The sequence below is a fragment of the Protopterus annectens genome, chromosome 15.part0 (genome assembly GCF_019279795.1).
Source record: "Protopterus annectens isolate FY-2018-M chromosome 15.part0, PAN1.0, whole genome shotgun sequence".
Taxonomy (NCBI): domain Eukaryota; kingdom Metazoa; phylum Chordata; order Ceratodontiformes; family Protopteridae; genus Protopterus; species Protopterus annectens.
In genome coordinates this window covers 610,518,640-610,542,193 of record NC_056749.1, presented here as the reverse complement: position 1 = coordinate 610,542,193, position 23,554 = coordinate 610,518,640, and the positions used below count along the sequence as shown (strand labels likewise).

Here is a 23,554-nt window from a genome sequence, read left to right as displayed (position 1 = left end):
ACATTCTTCTTAATCAAGAGAACTATACTATACACATAGTTAGCTAAAACTGAAAATAGCTACTCTATTATTGCCATCAAGGAATTAAATACCATAACTGTTACCAAGAAAAAAAATATCAATAAAGCAAAATGGACCTTACTTTAACTGTCAATGTGCTTTAGTAAAACAGTAGCTCATAATACTTACCTCCATTTTCTGTATCAGATGGCGGACTTCCCTGTATTTTATACAGCTGCTTCAGCCTCACTGCTCCATTGCTGATGCCTGTAAAGTGACTTCCTTTTCCATATCCGTTCTGCACATGTGCGTTTAAGTTAGTGTGACTTTTCTGTGGAGACGGAGGAGGGCTACTAAGCTTATTACTGTTAGTATTATTATTATGTCCATTCTGTCTGTCATTCAGTCTTTTTCTTAACTGTTCATGCATTTTAGTATTCCGTTCATCTCTTTGTATAAAATTTATCCTTCCATACAAGCGGGATTCTACAGGAAACACAAGAGTATAATTTGTTAGGTGCACAGCTTTATGTAGCACCTCATACACATTCTAATGTTTTTTTTCCCTCTCACAGACAGCTACTTCTTGCAAAAATTATTTACATGTCATCTCCACACATTATGATATGAAAATGAAGGGCTGTGACAGCTTTACTTGAAAATCAACTGTAAGTGTGCATTTATTGTACTCTTTTCCAGTTAAATCAATCTTTTCTGTAGACAAGTATCTGAAAATAGGACAAAAAACACTACAAACTGAAACAAAATAATTTCCAGAAATACGCATCATCAAATGCACTCAAGCCAAAAGGCACCAGCACTATGTTCCAACAAAAAGAGCCTAGAGACCACCACACAGCTATATTTTCTGTAAGGCATAAGCCTGATTTCACCCCATGTGAAGACAAACATGCCCACCTAACTGATTTAACCAACTTTAGTGCCTTCATTTCTATGAGAAGTGATTATGCTTAGTTTTTTTTTTTTTTGCAGAACATTAGTAGCTTCCAATCTACAAGACAGATATTTCTCAGTTAGAAACAATGTTTTCTACTTCAAAGATGGTCCAAGAAAGTTTCTGGAACTTGATCTGAGGAACTACATTGAAACAAACTATTCTGTACTCAGTACTCACCATATGAACTTTTCCAGTAGGGAAGAAAAAGCTTCATCTTAAGGTTAGATATGGAGAGGTGAGAGCTGATAAGCTACTAATCTAATGGCTACATTCTATTTTATTGTGTCAAAAGACAAAAAGGCAAAACAGGGCACAGGACACAAACTGGAAAAAAATGACTCATGGAGTGCAGGCATTTTTTTAGCATAAATACTTTGGCTAAAACTGTTAGTGAAAGAAACGAAAACACATCCTAACCCTTCAAGCCTTTTTAAAATATTCATATGATGAACTTCTTTTATAAAGAAGTATTTTTCACAAACAACTTGCTGAAACTTTTTACTTTAGCAGTACATTCTGACAACTAACTATTTAAACAACTCAAAAACCTGAGTACCTTGTTCTGCATAGATATGTGGTGGAAGTGCATGCTGGTGAATGAACTGGGTTGGCAGGTCCCCTGGCACAGTGGAATACATAGGATGAGGCTGGTGAGGCAATAAAGGGTGCTGATGCAAGTAGTGTGGCACATGTGCTAGGTGAGGATGCAGAGAAGGGAGGAAGTCCGCAGAATGAGGTAGTACCATGACTTTTCGCATTCCATTTTCTTCCACTACCTAGAAAATGAGTTACAAGCTATAAGTAAAGTCTAAATACATAAAAGCATTACTGACATTAATCTAAATACTACTGTAACAACTCACATGCAATACATTAAAACAAATTCAGTTAAAGACTATGTGCTTAAAAATGAAGAAGGTTTGTATCCAACGGTTAGTATAATTACACCTGTAGATCTAATTCAATACTCAGATATAATATGGGTGTGTAGCACAGAGAATTGAGTGCTATGACAGCTGGCACAGGTGTATTCTCATGTTACCTTGGGTTTGAATCCCTCTGTCGCCACCTCAGGTCAATAAAACAGTGTTCCAGTAACATCCATGAAAAGAGGAGCTTTGCTTGTTGGGTTTACCTTGTTAAACTGCAGGCATCCATGCCAATATCTCTAAAGAACAGTTTTATCAAGTTTGCGATTGGCTACAAATTAGGCACGGTTATTCACTGACACGAAACTACACCGGTTTGCTGTAGACTACAAACTGGGTGCTGTAATCTACTGATACTAAACTATAAAAGTTTGCTGATGAGTACAGTTTGGGTGCTCTTATCCACTAGGCTACTGCAACAAGGGCTGGGATATGCACAAACCTGGTGTACTGAACATGGTTTCAAGCGAACTCCAAAAAATGCAGCATAGCATTCGGCAAAACAAAGCTGTTCCCACGGCACACCTCATCAAACAGATATGGTCATAAGAGACTCGTGAATGTATGTGGACAACTCTCTCTCTCTCATTTTGATTATCATGTCTTCACCATAGTCAGGAAATCCAGTATGGTACAGTTAACTTCCAAGGGAATAGCTTCAAGATCCAAAAAATGTCACCTTACCACTGTACTTTTCCCTTACCGGATCCATCAGTCAATACAGTACTCCCTTTGGTATGTACAAATCCAATTATATCACTCACTTGGAAAGGCCCCAAAATGCTTTTTACAAAAAAATAAATAAATAAAAATAAAGGCCTTAAATCCTTCAGCTATTGGACCAGATTAGCACAATTCTTCTCCACAGTAACATACCGGCTGCTCTGAGATGACCCGTGTCTCACTTTTCGAGGCATGAAAAATCCAGTGCTGTTCAATTACTTACTTCTTCACAAAGCCAGTGGCTCTACAAACACCCACACTACAGACCTAATTTTACACCAACAAAACTCACCAGAGGTCAAGGTTATTATCTTAACATATTCACAACCTACAGAATAAGTAACCACTACAGGTCAAACAAAGCACTGCTTTGTCAGCAAACATTTAAGACAAATTTACACCACGGTTATCTTGTATAGCTCTGCTTAACTGGGAGATGAGGACCAGGAAGTATATATAAAGGGAGGGCAGGTCTAGTTAAAGATGCATACTAAATGAATAAATACCCTACAACCTAAACATGCAGTGATGCTACATATAAGAGTCAGTGGGTAACCTTAGCTGCTGTGGTGATGTCTGCATTTAACTACTAGCAATACTTGTGATTCACCAGTATCATCAATCTTAAAAGGTACATGACCACACAGAAATGGGTTTATAAAAAAGCCACTGTAATGGAAAAAAAAAGACCAATTTAAATTCTTAGCTAATGTGTCCACCAACTACAATAAAAACGTACACTTTTACAGTTGTAATAATTGCAGCAGTGCCACTAGATGTCACTCTAGTAATGCCTACCTTCTTTCAGTAAGCAATGAGTTTATTACTCACAGTTGGAAAAAAGAAAGTTGTTTTGCTTTTAATGACATTATCATGCTAAACCCATTGCACATACGGAGCATTACATCAACTTTGAACTAACTGTTGACTTTAGGGTTACCACCTGTCCCACTTTGCGAGGGACAGTCCCTCTTTAGGCAGTTGTGTCTTGCGAAAAAAATCAAAAAATAGCAAATGTCCTGAGATTTCAGGACAAAAATATTTCCTAAGTTTTCTTTAATAGTTGCATAAAACAGTTACTTTATATATGAAACTTCTATATGTTATGTGAAGTAGCATAAGCAATTCAAATGTTACTAGAATAAGCTTTTATTTGTGCAAAAAGTAAAGTTCTGTACTATGCACGGCTGTATTGTCCTGGAAAATCTGACATTTCTACAGAACATGTCCCACTTTGGCATTTGAAAAGGTGGCAACCCTAGCTGACTTACATTTCCAGTACTGACACTGGGCTTCACTGTGGAGGTGGGTACTGTACTCATGAGTTATCTTCCTTCTGATGAGTCATTAAATCAAAGTATCATCTACCAGAACTGGTGGTAGCACTACTGGATGCAAAATATCCCATGGCACTTCTCAAAAACAGTAAGAGTAAATTGTAAAAGCTGACTGGTATCACATTGTTTATGGTTGTGAAAAAATACAAAGATTTTGGTTTGACTTTCAAGAATATTTTAAAAAAACAGTGTGGTCTGATAACTGCAATATTTCGGAATCCTTAACTTCAGTAAATGCACTACATACTCCAGAATGTACAAAACCACAAGACGTCTCTGTTGGCAGCTGCAAGAAAGGTAATCACCTTACACTGGAAGAAAGACTCTTCTCCAACGTTTAAAGAATTTATCAAAACTGCCACTGAAGTGTGTCACAAAGAAATTTTTAACTATTTCACTAAGATCTAAAAACAAAATAACTTTAAACAAATGGTTGATTATAGATCAGTTGTTTAAAAGTTATACTCACTAGTCAAATATCATTAATATTTATAGAGTCATGATACCTGATGCTATTTGTTACTGTTTGACTTTGTAAATATACATACAGAATTTTTTTCACTTCTCTGCAAATATGATTTATTATATATATATATATATATATATATATATATATATATGAAACATTTAATAAACATTTTTGACAAAGAATAGTCTTTGTAGTTTACTCATAAATTACAGTCTAGATATACCTGACACACACACACACACATATATATATATAATCTATATCTATATATATATATATATATATATATACATATACATATATATATATATACACATATATATATATATATATATATATATATATATATATATATATATACACATATATATATATATATATATATATATATATATATATATATATATATATACACACACACACACACACACGCACACACACACACACACACACACAAATATATGACACTTGGTCATATACTCATATCATCAAATTGTAGATGATCAACAAAAAGTGGTCGATCTATTAAAAAAAAAAAAAAGTTATGTACTTAACATAAAGTACAGTTGTGTACACTTACTATAAATGTAGATGCTCGAGTGTATTCATTGTTGCAGTCATCACACTTGGGTTATCTGCCTGCAGGTAGCCCTCAGTTGGCCCGAGTACCAGACTTAGTATTTCTGCGTCGGTTGCTGTCACTCCAGTACTGACATCAGGTCGTCAGGGGTATAAAAACAGGCAGCCGACACCATTACATCAGTTTTTCTTGCCCCACATGTCAGGAGCTCCCCAAATAGGGAGCTAAGTCATGGTGGGAAAAACACCACCAGTAAAAGGTAAATACCAATACCAATACCCCTGAAAGGGGTGAGTAATAGGCATAGAGAGGAGAGAGAGAAACAAGGGAGCAGACAGGAGGGAAACCAGGACTGCATCAGTGAATACACTCGAACATCTACATTTATGTGTGCACAACTGTACTATGTTCTTCGTGTTTCACTGTTGCAGTCATCAAACTTGGGTAGATTCCCAAAGCTGAAGAAGGGTGGAGGCAGTCAAGAAGAGTTGGGGCTGGCTAGTATGCCTTGCAGGACTGCTGTAGCAAAACCCGCCCAGGATTTGGAAAAGATAGGCAGGTGGTAATGCTTGGTGAAAGTGTGTACAGAACTCCAGATAGCAGTTTCCAGGATGCCCCTGGTAGGGACTCCCCTGAGGAATGCTGTAGAGGTAGAAGTTGCCCTAGTGGAATGTGTTCTGACCCCCTGCGGGGCTGGTTTCCCATGGTGCTTGTAGCAGGAAATGGATGCAGTGTGCTATCCATTTGGAAATTGTTTGTTTAGAAATGGCCTTTCCCTATGCCCCTGGTGCAAAGCTGACTAGTAACTGGTCAGATTTCCTGAAGGGCTTAGTCCTATCAAGGTAGAATCTGAGCTGTCTGTGCATGTCCAAGGAGTTCAGGATCCTTTCCCCTTTATTTTGAGGATTACGGAAGAAGGTTGCCAAATGGATAGGTTGGTTGAGAGCCACACTGGATACCACTTTAGGCATAAAGGAAGGGTTAGTCCTGAGGGAAATCCTGTCAGCATGGAAAATAATGAAGGGTTCCACAGCCATGAGTGCTTGTAGCTCAGACACTCTTCTAACTGAAGTGATGGCCAGAAACAAGGCTGTTTTCCAAGAGAGGAATTTTAACTCTGCTGATGCTGCAGGCTCAAAGGGGGAAGTGTGAGTTTTTCCAGTACAAAGTTAAGGTCCCAAGCAGGGGTGGCTGCCCTCCTTGGCAGCCTTAAGTTGTTTGCCCCTCTCAGGAACTGTTTGATAAGAGGGTGAGAGAAGAGAGGTGGCTCAGTGTTGTAATGAGCTGAAATGGCAGAGGCATGGATCTTAATGGAGGAGAAGGATAGGCCTCTGTGGAGTAGATCTGCTAAGTAATTCAGGATTAGAGACAGGGAGGGCAGGTTTGTGGGCTCTCCTTTAGATTGAATCCAGAAGCAGTACCTTTTCCACTTATCAGCATAGGATTTCCTTGTGCTGGGTCTTCTGGCTTCAAGAATGACATACAGCACCTGCTTGCTTAGGCTGGTTACTGGGGGGGGGGATTCCCAGAATAAACTAGGCTGCAATATTGAGGGTTTGCAGTTGCAGATGTAAGATCTGTCCCCCCTGCTGAGAGAGCAAGGTTGGGTTCTGGTGTAGGTGCCAGGGTGGCACCGGTGACAGGCTGCGCAGGAGCAGGTACCAGTGCTGGCATGGCTAGTCCAGGGCAATCAGAATTGTCCTTGGTCTGTCCTGTCTTATCTTGAGCAATACTCTTGAGAGAAGGGGAAGAGGGGGAAAGGCATGTATTGAGAGATTTACCCACTGGAAGGATAGGGCATCCATTTTCCTGACCCTGCTGTGAGGAGTCCTGGCGCAGAATTTGCTGAGCTGGTGATTGTAGAGGGAGGCAAATAGGTCCACCTCTGGGGTCCCCCATTTCTGAACCAGAATGTTGAAAGTGCTGAGCTCTAATTGCCACTCATGTGGGTTTAGGATATTTCTGCTTAAGTCATCTGACAGTGAATTTTGTTTGCTTGGCAGGAATTGAGCTTGAAGATGGACCTGCATGTCCAAGGCTGTGTTCCACAGGGCCATGGCTAGTCTGCAGTGTGGGTAAGAGTGTGTTCCCCCCTGCTTGTTGATGTACCACATAACTGTGGTGTTGTCTGTTTTTATTAGCAGGTGTCCTGGTGAAAGTAGGGATCTGAAAGCTGTCAGAGCATGCTGCACAGCTAGCATCTCTTTTTGGTTGATGTGCAGATGAATTTGACTTGGGATCCAGCGGCTCTGAATGCACTTGCCGTCCATGTGTGCCCCCCAGGCACAGTCTGATGCATCTGTGGTTAGGGTCTGGGCAGTGAGGGGTTGAGTAAAGGGCAGTCCTTTGTTGTGGTTTCATGCTGCTGCCCACCAAAGAAACACTGTCCTTCGACAGGGTATGATAGGAATGATGGTTTCCAGGTCCTGAGAATGTTGGTACCAAAGACTTTTTAAGTACCACTGAAGTTTCCTCATATGCAGTCTGGCATATGGAATTAGCAGGATGCATGAGGCCATGAACCCTAGGGCCTGCAGGATTTTCCTTGCGGATAGCTGGGTTCTGGTGGCCATTTGAGTAAAATAGTCTGTCAGATTGGCTTGTTTTTCTGGAGTGAGGAATGCCATCTCGGATGCCATGTCCAAGCTTGCTCCCAGGAATACAATCTTTTGACTGGGGACTAGTTTTGATTTCTTTTCGTTGATGGTGTACCCCAGGGAGGTTAGAAGGTTTTTTACAAATGTCAGGTGCTGCAACAGCAGTTCCTGACTGTCTGCCTGAATCAGGCAGTCATCCAAGTACGGGCAGATTTGGATATTTCTCTGTCTGCAGTAAGCAATGCCTGGAGCTAGGCATTTTATGAATACTCTGGGAGCAGTGGATAAGCCAAAGGGAAGTGCATAGAATTGATAATGGATAGATTCTGCCCAGAAGCGTAGATATTTCCTGCATGAGTCCCTTATAGAGATATGCAAATAGGCTTCTTTTAAGTCTAGGGTGACTAACCAGGCATCCTTCGCTAGCATAGGTAGAAGCTGCTGGAGGGTGAGCATTCTGAATTTTGATACTACCAGGAAGGTGTTGAGAATTGACAGATCTAGGATTGGGTGCCAAGTGCCCTCTTTTCTGGTTATCAGGAAGAGTCTGGAATAGAATCCTTGGCCTGTCTGTTCCACAGGAACAGGCTGAATTGCCTTTATAGAGAGCAGGGATTGAATTTGATTTTGTGCCTCTGCCCACTGGTTTGGAGGAAGGTCTGGGAACCCGTTTGGGGTTGGCAGTGAGTGGAAGTAAAATTTATACCCCTGGGATACAATATTGAGGACCCATTGGTCTTTGGTGATGGAAATCCATTTTTTTGCATAAAGGCCAAGTTTTCCTCGTAGGGGCACAAGTAGTTGGGCAGAGGTGGGGAGTGGAGTTGAGAAGTCATTGGGAATTCTTTCCATAAGGGGGTGGCTTAGCACTCCCTGCTTTGGAGGTGGAGACACTCCATTGCTTAGATCTCTGCATACCCTGAGACTGTAGTCTGGGTGGTCTGTTACCCCTGGGTCTGGTTTGAAATGGCCTTGAGGGGGCTGGAAAGGACCAATGTTTCAAGGGGCAATGCCTTCTGAATCTAGGAGGCTGTACTTGCAAGAATTCTTTAACTGTCTGCATAGATTTAGCTTTTTCTTCCATCTTTTTAAGAACCTCTTCTGCTTTGATGCCAAACAGATTGTCTTTGTGCAAAGGAGCGTCTAATAACTTTGATTTGACATGGTCTAGCAAGGTCTGTTCCTTAAGCCAAGCATGCCTTCTCAGTACAGAACCAGTGACTGCTGCCCTGCAAGATGCTTCTAGGGCATCAAAACCACATTGCAATGTATGCTTGATGACTTGGCTTGCAGAATGCATAAGCTCTTGCAATTCTTTGTTTTCTGCACAATCTGTAAAGGTTGCTATATTTTGTTTAGTAAGTTCCATAATATGTTGTTGGTACTTCAGCATGTGAAACTGACAATTCAGAGCCCGAATAGCGAGAGTTGCAGAGGTATATAATTTCTTACCCCATCTGTCCAAAGCTCTGGAACCCCTGTCCGAAGGGGAGGGATTCTTAGCTGTAGTAGCTGTGATACCTTTAGGCCCCTGGGAAATGATCTCTGGATCAGCGGCAGGATTTTTGAAAAATAATTTGTGAGAATCAGCTACTCTGTAGTACCCTTTTGGTTTCCTAGGAGCAGGGGGTAAAGTATCAGGGGTAAGGCTGGATTCCATAAAGACATCATCAGCAACTTCCAGGACTGGGGGTATTGCTAAAGGCCTATGTTGTGACAAATCTAGAAATTCTCGGAGTCTCCTTTTGGACTGAGGATAGTCTTGGCATTCCCAATGGAAATGCTCTCTTAAAGTATGTAAGGTTTCACCAAAAGAAAAATCCTCTGGAAGAGAGGCAGAGGGAAAGGATTCCTCTGCATCAGAATCCTCATAAGCAGATAAGGGCATCTCTTCATAATCAGATACCTCAGAGTCGTCGGAGTCTAGTCTGTTGAAGAAAAGTCAGGGCTCAAACCCGGAACTGCAGGTTCCAATACAGTCTAGTAGGTCTCCCCAGAAAAATGGATGGGGGACAGATGGGAGGGAGGGAAGTTGAGGAAGAATGAAAATGGACAACACAGATGTCTAGTTACGGCAAGTAAATAACTTTTAAATCTGATGTTGTCCTTTTCATTCTTCCTCAAAGTATGGGACAGAGTCCCCAGCTACGTTAATCTTGGGTGGCTCTTATGGAAGGATATTCAGGAGTATTGCCAAACCAAAGACAGCTCTGTTTCTGGAAATAATATCCAATTTGTAATGAGTAACAAAGGTATGAGCATTGGACCATGTGGCTGCAGCACACATATCATTAATAGATGTTCTTGACCAATAAGTAGATGAACCTTTGGAGGTTTAGGTAATGTCATGTCTTTTTGAGAATAAACCCAAGAAACACAGTCTGTTATCCATTTAGCTAAAGCAACTTTAAAGCCTGGGCAACCAAGCCTTTTTGGTGAAAAAGAAACAAAAAGTTGATCTGATTTTTTAAATTTGTTTCATCCTGTGAAGGTAAAAACGCAGTTGTCCATGCACATCAAGGAGATGCAGCATGTATTCTCCTTCATTTGAAAAATTTGCTAATAAATCTGGTAAGTGGATGGATTGGTTAATGTTATTTTCAGAAGCTATTTTATGTAAAAAGGAAGGGTTACAACGTAAGAAAACCCTATCCTTTTGAAAAAAAAAAATGATGTAAGGAGCTTTTGGAAAGAGAGACAGGAGTTTAGATATTCTCTTTGCAGAAGTAATGGCTATTAAGAAAACTGTCTTACATGACAGGAATTTTAATTCAGATTTGGCTGAAGGTTAGAATGTTTTTTTGCGTTAAGACCTTGAAGCACAATTTCAGATCCCATGGTGGTGAAAGATCCTTCATCGGAGGTCTTAGAAGAAAAATACCTTTCAGGAAAGCTTTTCATAATTTAGAGGAAGCCAGGGAAAATGTCTGTTCCCCATATGAATATTAGAAATTACTGCCAAATGAAGTTTAATTGTAGAGAAACTAGCTCTTTCTTCAAAAAGAGTTGTCAAAATCCGGAGAAACTCAGAGTGTGCAGCAGAGAAAGGGTCAATTTCCTTATTTGAAGACCAAAGGGAGAATCTTTTTCCATTTGCTTTTGTATACGTGTTTGGAGGATTCTTTCTGATTGGCAAACATAATGTTACATACGGGGAAAGAAAGCCTGGAGTGTCGAATTATTACTAGAAGTGGAGAAACCATACGATTAGTCTGAAGGCCCGAACATTGGGATGTTGGATCCTTGATGGGTGAGAAAAGAGATTCAGAGTTGTCTCCAGTATCCATGGAGGATAACGATGGTGAGACTGCAGGAAGGCAACCATGCCTGCCAAGGCCAGAAAGGGAAAATGAGAATTACTGAGCTCTTCAGCTGACTTGCTTTTGGAAAAAAATCTGGGAATCAAGGGAACAGGAAGGTAAGCACAAAGGAGACAAGGAGACATGAGGGCCAGACGTGTTCTAGAGCATCTCTGCGTGACTCCCCTTGAGAGGGGATAACAGTAGAGTACTTGCTGCACTTGTTGAAGGGAGTGGCAAACAGGTTACAGCAAGGACGGCCTCAATGTCAGAAGATCATTTTCACCACACACCACTTGTGCGGCATCAGAACGGATTTGCTTACACTGTTTGCTAGCACACTGGTCTTCCCAGAATGTGCATCACAATTGAAAAGTGGTCTGATGAGATAGCCCATTCCCATGCTTTCATGGCCACTCTGCAAAGGGGGTAAGATCAAGTTCCTCCTTGTTTGCTGATCTACCAGACTACAGACATGTTGTCAGTCTGAAATGCAATAGTCCCCAAAGGAATAGCATCTTAAAATGTCTGCAAAACTAATAGGACTGCTCTCATGTCTAGGATGTTGATATGCAATTTTGTCTCTTGGGGGATGACATGCCTTGGACTGTTCTTCCCAAGAAATGCCCTCCCCCATCCCAGATGAGAAACATCCATGGTCACTGTCATAGTTGAGTTTGGTAGAACAAAGGCTCCACAATGATGGTAAGCTAAAGAATACCCTGTAGAAAAAAAGGGTAATCAGAAATACCAACAATTTTAACAAGAATTACTATAACAATAGTGGGGAAAAAGAGTTGGAAAATCCTAATGATCAACTTCTTCTTTCGGCTTTTCCCGGTTAGGGGTCACCACAGCGGATCACCTGTCCGCTCATGATTGGCACTGGAGTTTTACGGTGTTGAGTTGCCAGCCCTGTGCCCAACCTTCCACAGAAGGCACACAGATGCACACACTCACACCTAGGGCCAATTTAGAGTGTCCAATCCACCTACAGCATGTCTTTGGGATGTGGGAGGAAACTGGAGCACCCGGAGGAAAACCCACGCGACCACAGGGAGAACATGCAGACTTCGCACAGAAGGCACCCCAGCCGAGGATCGAACTGGAGAACCTCTTGCTGTGAGATGGCAATGCTAACCGCTGCACCATCGTGGCTGCCCGAAAATCCTAATGATCAACAAGAAACTAAAACTAAAGAGAAATTCAAAGAAAAAAATTAAAGTTAAATAACTCACAAAGTATCTTTACTAAACTCAAGAATGACATCTGCGTCTGTTTGCGATGGCGACAAACGAGATCTGAGGAAATGGAATAGGGCATTATGGGTAGAGGGGGAGCACGAGAGCTGGATCCGAAGTCTGGAATATGCGTCTGAGTTGGAGCCGAACTCATATATTGAGGAAGAATGAAAAGGACAACATCAGATGTATTTCTTTTTTTACAGGAGGCAAGACCCCATGCTAATTATATATACCAATTCTATAATCTCTACAGTGGGAAAAGGCAAACTGCTTGATCACCGCTATTCACAATTTCGCACAGAAATATACCAGCATGTTTGATCAGCTGATTTTCAATCATCTGTGTCATTTGTTTTTCTGTGTTATGATCACACAGTTTGATCACCTAAACCAGCCATAGATACATACATGCATATATATAATCTACATATACAATTGTATATGTACATGCATTATGTTAATCTAAGAATGTTTTTCATTCTTCCCTTCATCTTCCACACAAATGACTTTTCAACAAGGTCTGTATATCCCATTTTTGTTAACAGTAATTCTTGACATCTCATTTTCCAAACAAACTTAGCACATGAAAAATTATTCTAACTACATTTTCTACTATTTCTTTTTCCTTACAATTGATAACCATATACAATATCATATCTGTGTTTAGTCTTTCTACATAATCTTCTGCACATTCTTTACCCACTTCTGTATTTCCTTTACAACATTACAATAAAACAGACTTCAGTGTTTCTTCTACTTTACATACATTACACATTGTATTAGAATTGTATATTTCATTTAATCTTTAACAGGTAATTTATCCAAACATTCTCCACAAAGGACTTGCAATTCCATCATCAAATCTCTTATTTTTCTATTTCTAATATTCTTTTGAACATTACTTGGCTTATTCTCCCAGGAATCTTATTGTATAGGATGCCAGCAATCATGTTAAATTGCCATATTTATTGCATTTCATTTTACTTTCTACCCTTAACCTCAGCTGTATCACTTTCGTTTGATACTCATCATTTTATAGTATTTCTATTCCCTTTTGCAGTCTTATACTTTGTCAAAATTGGACTTACTTGCACTTTAAAAGTTACAATTACACAAACTACATCACCTTTAACTATTTAATATAAACATAATATAAATGCAATGATGCTAAACATACTACTGTGTTAAGTAAACCCAGGCCCTTTAGACTGCTCATTATAACATGACACTTTTTTACTGGGGTTCAACCCACACAGTTATGAATACCATCTCCAATATACTTTTTCCTTACTCACAGAATATCAGACATACATATCCAAATTTTCTTAGCAGTAGTGAGTTTGAATGTTCTACGTATAGGTAATATTTTTCTTAGCTATTTCAATACCATCACTACTTACCCAGTAAACATTTCCAAAACCAGTATCACTCCATCTCCCTTAAGTTATATTCTTTCACTCTTTACTTTCATTCACAAACATTTTCACTTTTTCTGTGCAGTTATGACCTACTTGCTTCAACTGCAACTCTACTTCTTTTACTATATTTATTATCCAAGTTTTACTCTTTATAAACAAAGTCATCCACATAGATCACAATTGCTACTATAATCCTGGTAAATATGCCCAGTCCACACTCCTGCTCCACATGCTTATTTTTTTTATAATTTTCTACAACATTCATTATTAAGGTAAAGAGAACTGTACAATCTGACATCTTTTTCACCCCTTTCTCAACAAATGTGTTCATTTATCCAACCATTTACTGTAACTCTGACTAAGCTTTTAATGTATACTGACTGTAAAAATGAATTACTTTTCATCCAATTACATAGGCAGGTAATACCTCCCACATTTGCTTATTACTAACACCACAAAAAGTACAGTTTTGTACCTACCATAAATGTAGATGTCCGAGAGGAATGCATCTGCAGTCTTAACAAATGGGTTGTCCTGTCGTCAGGCAGCCCTTCGGTCGGCCGGATTCCAAAGTCTGGGTCTGGCTTCGGCTGGTGTCGCACTTCACCCGACGTCATTGCGGCAGTTCTTCGGGTATAAAGGCATCAGCCGACGCCATTTTCCTCAGTGTTTCTTGCCCCAGATGCCAGGTGCCCTCTTAGTTGGCTAAATTTGGATAAATGCCAAAGTTTCCAAATAGTAGAGAGCAAACACACAAAATAAACATGTATGTACATATATACAAACAAATATACCATAATAGATCCCCCCCAAGCTAGCTGAAGATTGGTAAGTACCCTAGGAGTACCTCAGAGGGGAAGGAGGGTGGGTAATCCTGACTGCAGATGCATTCCTCTCGGACATCTACATTTATGGTAGGTACAAAACTGTACTATGTCCTTCAAGGATGCATCTGCAGTCTTAACAAATGGGTAGAATACCATAGCTAAACTAGGGGAGGAGGAAATGAGAATAGATTATGGTGTAGTCAGGATCCCTTGCAAAACAGCAGTGGCAAAACCAGCACGGGATCTAGAATATAGAGATAAGTTATAATGCTTGGCAAATGTATGCACGGAGGTCCAAGTAGCAGCCTCTATAATGTCCTTGGTAGCCACTCCTCGTAAGGAAGCTGTGGTAGTGGCTGTGGCCCTTGTGGAGTGAGGCCTGATGTTCTCTGGAGTTTTCTTTCCATGGTAGGAGTAACAAAATCTAATGCAATTTCCTATCCATTTGGAGATTGTCTGTTTAGAAATTGGTTTTCCTTCTTTTCCTGTTGCATAAGCTACCAGAAGCTGGTCAGTTTTTCTATTGTTCTTTGTCCTGTCCAGGTAGTAGCGTAATTGTCTGTGTACATCCAAGGTATGTAAGAGCTTTTCTCCCTGTTCTGTGGATTGGGGAAGAATGTAGGAAGGTGGATAGCCTGATTTAAAGAGACTCTGGATACCACCTTAGGCATGAATGTAGGATTTGTTCTCAAGGACACTCTATCTTGATGGAAGATCAGGAAGGGTTGTACTGCCATTAATGCCTGTAGTTCAGAGACCCTTCTTGCTGAAGTTATTGCCAGCAGGAAAGCAGTCTTCCAGGATAAGTATTGCAATTCTGCTGTAGCTGCTGGCTCGAAAGGAGGTAGAGTCAGCTTTTCTAGCACAAAGTTCAAGTCCCATGCTGGCAATGGAGGTTTCCTGGGTGGTTTTACATTTTTAATTCCCCTCAGAAACTGTCTGAGCAGAGGATGCGAGAAGACAGGAGGATTCAAGCTGTATTCTGCTGAAATAGCTGATGCATGTATCTTGATGGAGGAATAGGACAGGCCTGTATGGAAGAGCTCCGCCAAGTACTCCAGGATGTTGGCTATGTTCACCAGTGTCACATCCTGCCCCTTTGCAGTACTCCAGATGAGATATCTTTTCCATTTTGCTGCATAATTCTTTCTTGTTGAAGGTCTACGAGCCTCCAGGATTATGTCTTTAACCCTTTGGGATAAATTTGGGTTAATTGCTGTTATGTAATGTTCCAGGCAGTTAGCTGCAGAGTTTTTAGATTTGGATGCAGTATGTTGTAGTTGTTCTGAGTCAGCAGTAATGGGATCAGGGGTAGTTTCCATATTTGTTCCCGGGACATGCTCCTCAGCAGTGGATACCAATGTTGTCTTGGCCAGTCTGGGGCTATCAGGATGATCCTCGGACGTTCCTCTTTGATCTTGAGAAGCACCTTGTGCATCAAAGGAAGTGGTGGGAATGCGTATGCTGTCAGGCTTTTCCAACTGAAGGATAGGGAGTCCACCTTCCAAGCAAGTGGGTGGTAAGTCCTCATGCAGAATTTCTTCAACTGGTGATTGCATGGGGATGCAAACAAGTCTATTTGTGGTAATCCCCATTCTGTTGTGATGGTTTTGAAAATGTCCGGATGCAGCATCCATTCGTGGGCATCTGTTGTAGTTCTGCTTAATATGTCTGCTAGAATGTTTTCCTTCCCTGGTACATAAATTGCCTGTAACTGAATGTTGTAGCTCAGAGCCACATCCCATAGGTCCAGTGCCAGCCGGCATAGGGGGTATGAGTGTGTGCCTCCCTGTTTGTTGATGTACCACATAACTGTGGTGTTGTCTGTCCTTATCATCAACTGACCTTCTTGGAGAAGAGGTCTGAATGCCTGGATTGCCAATTTTACTGCCATCATTTCTTTTAGATTTATGTGCAGATGCAGCTGGTCTTGAGTCCATAGGCCTTGAATGCACTTGTCCATCATGTGTGCCCCCCAACCGAGGTCTGAGGCATCTGTCGTGATAGTCTGTCTTGGTTGACTTTTGCAGAAGGGCAGTCCTGTGTTTGATTGACAGGCCTGGGCCCACCATAAGAACTCCTGTTTCAGGCATGGGATCATTGGAATTTTGGTTTCTAGGCTGTGCTTGTGCTGAGACCACAATTTTTTTAGGTACCACTGTAGCTTTCTCATATGAAGCCTGGCATGAGGGACCAGAATTATGCAGGATGCCATGAAGCCTAAAGCTTGTAGCACTTTTCTTGCAGTTAGATGGCTCTGCTTTGTTAATGCCAAGAAGTAGAGAGGAAGTTGCTCTTTCTTTTCTGCAGTTAGAAATGCCATTTGTTTTGATGTGTCCAGTTCTGCACCCAGAAAGGTTATTATTTGGGATAGAATCAGCCTTGACTTTTTTGTATTGACTGTATATCCCAGGGCTTGTAGCAGGTAGATGACTCTTTGTAAGTCTTCTGTTAATTTGTTTTTGTTGTCCGCTTGTATCAGGCAGTCGTCCAGGTAGGGATAGATTTGAATTCCCTGAAGTCTGCAATAGCGATTACTGATGCCAGGCATTTCGTGAACACTCTGGGCAGTAGATAAGCCAAAGGGCAATGCTGAGAATTGATAATGCTCTGATCCTGCAAGAAATCTGAGGTATCTTCTGCAAATTGGTCTTATGGGGACGTGCAGGTATGCCTCCTTGAGATCTAGAGTTACCAGCCAAAACTCCTTGCCCAGCATGGGAAGAAGCTGCTGTAGGGTCAGCATTTTGAATTTTGGAACAATGAGGAATGTGTTTAAAGCGGACAGGTCTAGAATAGGCCTCCATTTGTTTTCTTTTCTGGGTACCAGGAAGAGCCTGGAGTAAAATCCCTTCCCTTGCTCCATAATTGGTACCTTTTCCACAGCTCGCATTCTTAATAATTGAGATACTTGTTTTAGAGCTTCTGCCCTTTGAGAAGGTGGTAGGTTTGGCATTCCTCTCTTTCCTGGTAGTGTATGGAAATGGAACCTGTAACCTTTGTCTATAGTCTGCAAAATCCATTTTTCCCTTGTAATGCAGTGCCAGTTTTTTGAAAATAATGTTAGTTTTCCGCCTAAGGGTGCTTCTAGTTGTTCCCTGGTAGGCGGTGCCACCGCCAAGTCACTGTGATTGAGTTGTTGTAGTGGTGGTGGCTGCATCCGTGCCTCGTTGATTGTTACCCTGCCACTGGCGACCCCTGTAGGCACCCCTGGATTGGTTTCTGCCTCTAGAGCGCCTATTCCTGCCTCTTTGTGCCTTAGAGGAGTCCGGAAAGGACCAATTCTTGGCGGGCCAATTCCTGCTAAACCTTGGAGGTTGAACTTGTAAGAAATCTTTTACTGTTTGCACAGATTTTGCTTTCTCTTCCATCTTTTTTAGTACCTGCTGTGCGGGGCACCAAATAAATTGACCTTGTCCATAGGTGCATCCAAAAGCTTAGATTTGACATGGTCTGGTAATGCCTGTTCTTTCAACCATGCATGCCTCCTGATAACTGTGCCAGTCATGGCTGATCTAAAGGAAGCCTCCAGTGCATCATAGCCACATTTTAAAGAATGGTTACTAACCTGCTGTACGTTATGTAACATTTCTTGAACATACTTTTTATCCATAGATTCTTCAGAGGACAGTTTTTTAGTCAACTGGTCAAGCATAAACTCTTGATATTGAATCATATGAAATTGGCAGTTCAAAGCTCTAGCTGACAAAGTAGCAGAGGTGTAAACTTTTTTACCCCATCTCTCTAAGGACCTGGATTCCCTTTCAGAGGAGGGTTTTTAGAAGAAGTAGCTGCTACAGCTTTAGGGCCCTGGGAGATTGTCTCTGGATCTGCAAAAGGGGCCTTATATAAGTGGTGATGAGTGTCCGGGACCCTGTAGTACCTATCGGGCTTAGCAGGAGCCGGAGGTAAAGTATCAGGAGTAGTGCAAGCATCATTAAATGCATCATCAACAACAGATAGAACTGGAGGTATAGCTAAAGGCCTATGCTGTGGCAAGTGTAGAAAGGTCCTAAGCCTTTTCTAGAGTCTGAGAAATCTTGGCCCTGCCACTGAAATTGTTCCCTCATAGCATGCAAGGTTTCCCCAAAGGAAAATTCCTCAGGAGGAGAGGCTGAAGGGATGGACTCCTCAGCATCAGAGTCTTCGTAAGGAGAATAAGAAGCCTCAGGAGGGTCTGTATGTTCTGAGTCATCAGAGGAATCATCTGTGGCTACTGGCTCGGGGGCTCTGCTCTAGGCCTCTTTTCTGGAGGAGGGAGAGAGGCCCTGTCTGGATGAGGCTGGGATCCACGAATTAAAGAGATGAGATCCTCTGCCAAAGAAAGCATATGGGAGCTGGTGCTGGGCCTGTGAGAGGGGGGCTTGGCAGGCCCAGGTTTTGAAGTTTTGGCTGCTTTAGCCCTGGCAAAGGCCTTAATAGACATAGCTGGAGGAGGCCTAGCAGCTCCACGTGCAGGGGTAGAAATATCTAGGGGAATGGTGTCTGATAAATCCTGTGAAATCGCAACAGAAGGTTGGATTTCAGAAGCCGTTTCTACCAGGATAGAAGAGGCCTCGGTAGTAGGCAAGTTATCGGCTGATGAAAGAACCGCTTGCTCGGTTTCGGCCGAAACCGAGACACTTGCGGTTTGCTTAACCGCGGTTTCGGCCGAAACCGCGGACCGCGAGTGTCGGTCCTTTTCTTTGCGCTTTTTGGTTATTTGCGTAGTCGGAGGATCCGACGGCATAATGTAGGCAAAAACGGAGCCGAAAATCTGTTCAGCAAAGTCCGAGCGACGTTTAAGCGTCCGCCGGTTAAAAGAAGCACAGGCTAGACAAGCTGCTACGTCATGGTCTGGGCCTAAACAATGTATGCAGTAGGAGTGGAAATCTTTATGAGGTATTTGTTTCCCACAAGATAAACAGTTATTAACTTTCTCTGACATCGGCTGAGGCAAGAAAGAGTCCCCAACGGGGTACTTAGCTTTATAGAAGTCTTCGAAGTAGTATTCGGTAGTAGTAATCTCTGGATCTGACCGACCGGCACTTGCGAACAGCTTCTGCTTCGGGCGCCACGCGGCAAGAAAGACTGGGGAAAATGGCGTCGGCTGATGCCTTTATACCCGAAGAACTGCCGCAATGACGTCGGGTGAAGTGCGACACCAGCCGAAGCCAGACCCAGACTTTGGAATCCGGCCGACCGAAGGGCTGCCTGACGACAGGACAACCCATTTGTTAAGACTGCAGATGCATCCTTGAAGGACATCACTTCAGCAACTTCACACGATGTATCCTTTCCTTATGTACCTACTTACTATACTGTCTATTACTTCCCTCCGTAGTAGTTCTTTTGAAGTTTATTCCCGGAATATTGTAGCTTTCCTTATTCACTTACTCTCCCAAACAATCATTAAATATCTTCTGCAAGAGTTTTATTATTTGACAATCCTAATTATACAATGCAACTGTTCTCCAGTTTCTTATATTGTTAAGTACATAACTTCTTTACTTGATGTTGTCAATCTTCATTTATTCTGTGACCTGTGGGACAGAGTCCCCAGCTACCTAAGAACTTGGGAGGACTCATGGAAGGATATTCTTGAGCACCACAGAACCAAACAATGCTCTTCCCCTAGAGACCATATCTAATTTGTAATGATTAATAAAGGTATGAGGGGTAGCCCATGCTGCCACTGCACAAATCTCGTCCACGGAAGCATGAGACTGGAACAGTACTGAAGTAGCAACTGCTCTAGTACAGTGTGCCTTAACAGGCTCAGGTAATACAATCTTTTAGCCCTCTAGATAAGGTGACTTTGGTAACTACTTTTCCCATTTTAGTACTGCAAAGGAAACAAACAGCTGATCGGACTTCCTTATGTCTTTTGTTCTATGAAGATAGAATCTTAGTTGTCTATGAATGTCTAGTAAACATAAATAGCATTCTCCTTAAAATACTGGTAGACTAATTGATATTCTTTTTTGATACCACCTTTGGCAAAATGGAAGGGTTAGTCCTCAAAGAAACCCTATATTCATGAAATATCAAATAAGGTGGTTTACAAGATAAAGCCTGAATTTCAGAAATCCATCTGGCAGAAGTTATAGCTACCAGAAGTAGTTTTCCAAGATGAGAATTTAAGTCACAGTCGGCACCAGGCTCAGAAGGGGAATGAACTGCTGTTTGTAATACTAAGTTTAAGTCCCAAGGTGTACATGGTTCCTTTTATGGTGGTTTTAACATTAGGTCCTTTTAAAAATGCCTTGCAAAGGCTATGAGAAATTAAAGAACATTCTTTAAACCTATTATGAACATTTTGAGACAGCTGCTAGCTGAACCCTAATGGTGGAGGAAGAGGCTCCTTCTTCAAACAGCAGAGCTAAGAATTCTAAGACTACAGAGAGAAGTGGGGAAAAGATTAATGTTACTTTCACAAGCCCAGAAGGAAAACCTCTTCCATTTACTACTGTAGAGTTTTCTGGTGGAAGGCTTATGAGAGGCCAGAATTCTACAAACTGGGTAAGATAGTCTACTATGCCTGGCAATCAATGGAACTGGAGAAGCCAAGCCGTGAGCTTGAGGTTTTAAGGGTAAGGATGAACTAATCCCTCTGGATGGGATAAGAGGCCCAGATCTGGGTCCAGAGTCCACCGTCATTGAGTCAGATAAGGCCAGAGGAAGGGGAACCAAATCTGTTGAGGCCAGAAGGGAGCAATGAGGATTACTTTGCTCTTCAACCTGATCGCTTTCTTCAGAAATTGAGGAATTAATAGAAAGGGGGAAAGTTGTACAGGAGTCCAGAGGGCCAACAGTACAGAACAGCACCTCTTTGAGAATCCCCCTGAGGGGGGATGATGGCAAAGTAGCTGCTGCACTTGGTGTTCAGGGGCAATGCAAAAAGATTGCAGTAAGGCTGGCCCCAGCGACCTTTTTCGCCACTCTGGGATTGAGAGATCACTCGTGAGGTAGAAGAATGCATCCGCTGAGTTTGTTTGTTATCACACTGGATCTCCCCGGGATATGCACTGCTAATAGAAAGCAGTTGAAGAGATCGCCCACTGCCAGTCTGCCAGACTCTTGAGTTCTTCTCAACAAACGGGGTACAGTTTGGTTCCTCCCTGTTTGTTACATACCAACCTAGTGACATGTCAGTTTGAATAGCAATCACTCCTACAGGGAGAAATGTTTGAAAGGCCTGCAATGCTAAAAGCACTGCCCTCAGCTCTACAGCACGGATATGCAAGCTGGCCTTCAAGGGGGACCAAGTGCCTTGGACCATCTAGCCCAGAAAATGCCCCCCACCCCATCTGGGAGCATCCGTGGTCACTACGGCTTGGGGCTGACACTGTACAAAGGGGCGGCCCAGGAGAATTTCCTTTGACTGAATTCACCAAGTTAGGTCTTCCTTGCAATGGTTGGTAATTAAAATCTGGTGTAATACTGGTTGATATCAAATGGACCACTGGGGTGCTAGAAGCCACTGCAATATTCTCATGTGATATCTTGCCAGGGGGACAAATGTGATGGTCGCCACCATTGAACCTAGAGCTTGTAAGGCGAGTCATGCAGGCACAGTTCTGCTTCTGATAATTTTCTCCACTTGATTTTTGAAATTATGCAATCTCAGATAAGGTAAAGAGCCTATGCAAATATTGGTGTTTAGTACTGCTCCTATAAATTCTATATTCTGAGTTAGATGTGATTTCTTGTAATTTACCGTGATCTCCAGGTTGGCACAGGTATGGAGAATGCAGTCTCTTGCTTGTTCTAAAGATGCCTGGTGGGAACGGTAATAGGACACTCGTCTAAATACAGAAACACCTGGAATCCCTGCAGTCTCAAGTGAGCTGCTACTACCGCCATGCACTTGGTGAACATCCTGGGGGCTGGAGTGAGACCAAAGAGCAGGGCTCTGAACTGGTAATGACTGGCTCCCAGCAGAAAGCGGATGAATCTCTGGGAATGTTTGTCCATTTTGATGTGGTAATACATGTCCTGGAGATCTATGGAGCACATCCAGCTGTCTTTCCCTAGAAATGGGAGGACAGGCTGAACCATGACCATCCAGAATTTTGTTTATCTGATTTGTTCAAAACACTTAGATCCAAAATTGGTCTCCAGTCTCCTGTCTTTGGCACTAAAAAGAATCTTGAGTAAATTCCGGACTCTATCTGGTCTGGTGGAGCTTCCTGGATGACTCCTTTTTGTAGCAGTTTTTGAATTTCTAGTACTGCTGTTTCCTGCTGACTGGGTGGAACATCAAGGATTTTCTTGCAACTTTGGAGAGGTAAAAGGAAGGGTATGGAGTAGCCTTTGGTTATAATCCTCTGCACTCACACATCGAGAGTAATCTGAAGCCAGGCATGTTAGTGCAGGTATGTCCCCCCTAACTGCCTCCAGAGGAAGGCAATTGGGCATCCTTTCGGGAGCGCTGGTAGGGCTTTGTCAGGAAAGGTATCTCTGGAGTTCTGATTCTGTGGGCCACCTCTGCCACATGGATAGCGTCTTCCATTAAAGCTCCCCCTCTGCCCCTGGGGGAGCCACAACCACATGTGTGTAGCAAAAGCCCTTGGAACTTTCTGAACCACATTTTCCTGCTCCTCTGGTTCCTCAAAAAAGACTATTGAGGAATAGAAAAATGTACACCCACTGCAGAAAGGGTGTTTTCATCCCCTTCACACCTGGACAACGCTTCTTGGACTTTAGGGCCAAAAAAGGATAATCCATCAAAGGGGGCATTGATGAATGAAGACTTGAATGGCTCCTCAAACTCGCACAAGCACATCCAGGTGTGTCTCCTTAGGACAACATCAGCTCCAGCTGCTCTAATCATCACCTCAGGTGCATGTGCTATGAACCTCATCAATGAGTTGGAAATGGATTCTAGGGTGGGCAACTGAGAAGCAACCTTGTCTTGGACTTCATCAGCTACGGCTCCTGCCAAGGTATCTGAAAACTCCTTAATCAGATCACTCTGGAGTCTGTTGAAGTGTGCCATAAAATTCAAAGACCGCAAAGCAAAAGTCGATGAAGCATACACCCACTTTCCAAACCTATCCATTGCCCACTCTCTATTGGGAGGATGGATAGTGGAAATTTCCTCTGCCAGCTCTTTTTTTGTTGTTGCCTCTACCACCATGGCATCTACCAGTAATCCCTATGCCCAAAAACGATGATTCTTTGGTGCACTT

At 42.1% G+C, this 23,554-nt stretch overlaps 1 protein-coding gene across 1 annotated transcript in view; it reads right to left on the bottom strand.

Moving 5' to 3' along the window:
- LOC122789953 (fibronectin type-III domain-containing protein 3A-like) overlaps nucleotides 1-23,554 on the bottom strand; it is a 1,322,139-nt gene that overhangs the window by 751,223 nt on the left and 547,362 nt on the right. The window contains exons 5-6 of the mRNA XM_044057452.1: nucleotides 1,515-1,734; nucleotides 190-486 (exon numbers count right to left, since the gene is read on the bottom strand). Coding sequence (XP_043913387.1) covers nucleotides 190-486; nucleotides 1,515-1,734 — 517 coding nt within the window. The remainder of the gene's footprint in view (nucleotides 1-189; nucleotides 487-1,514; nucleotides 1,735-23,554) is intronic.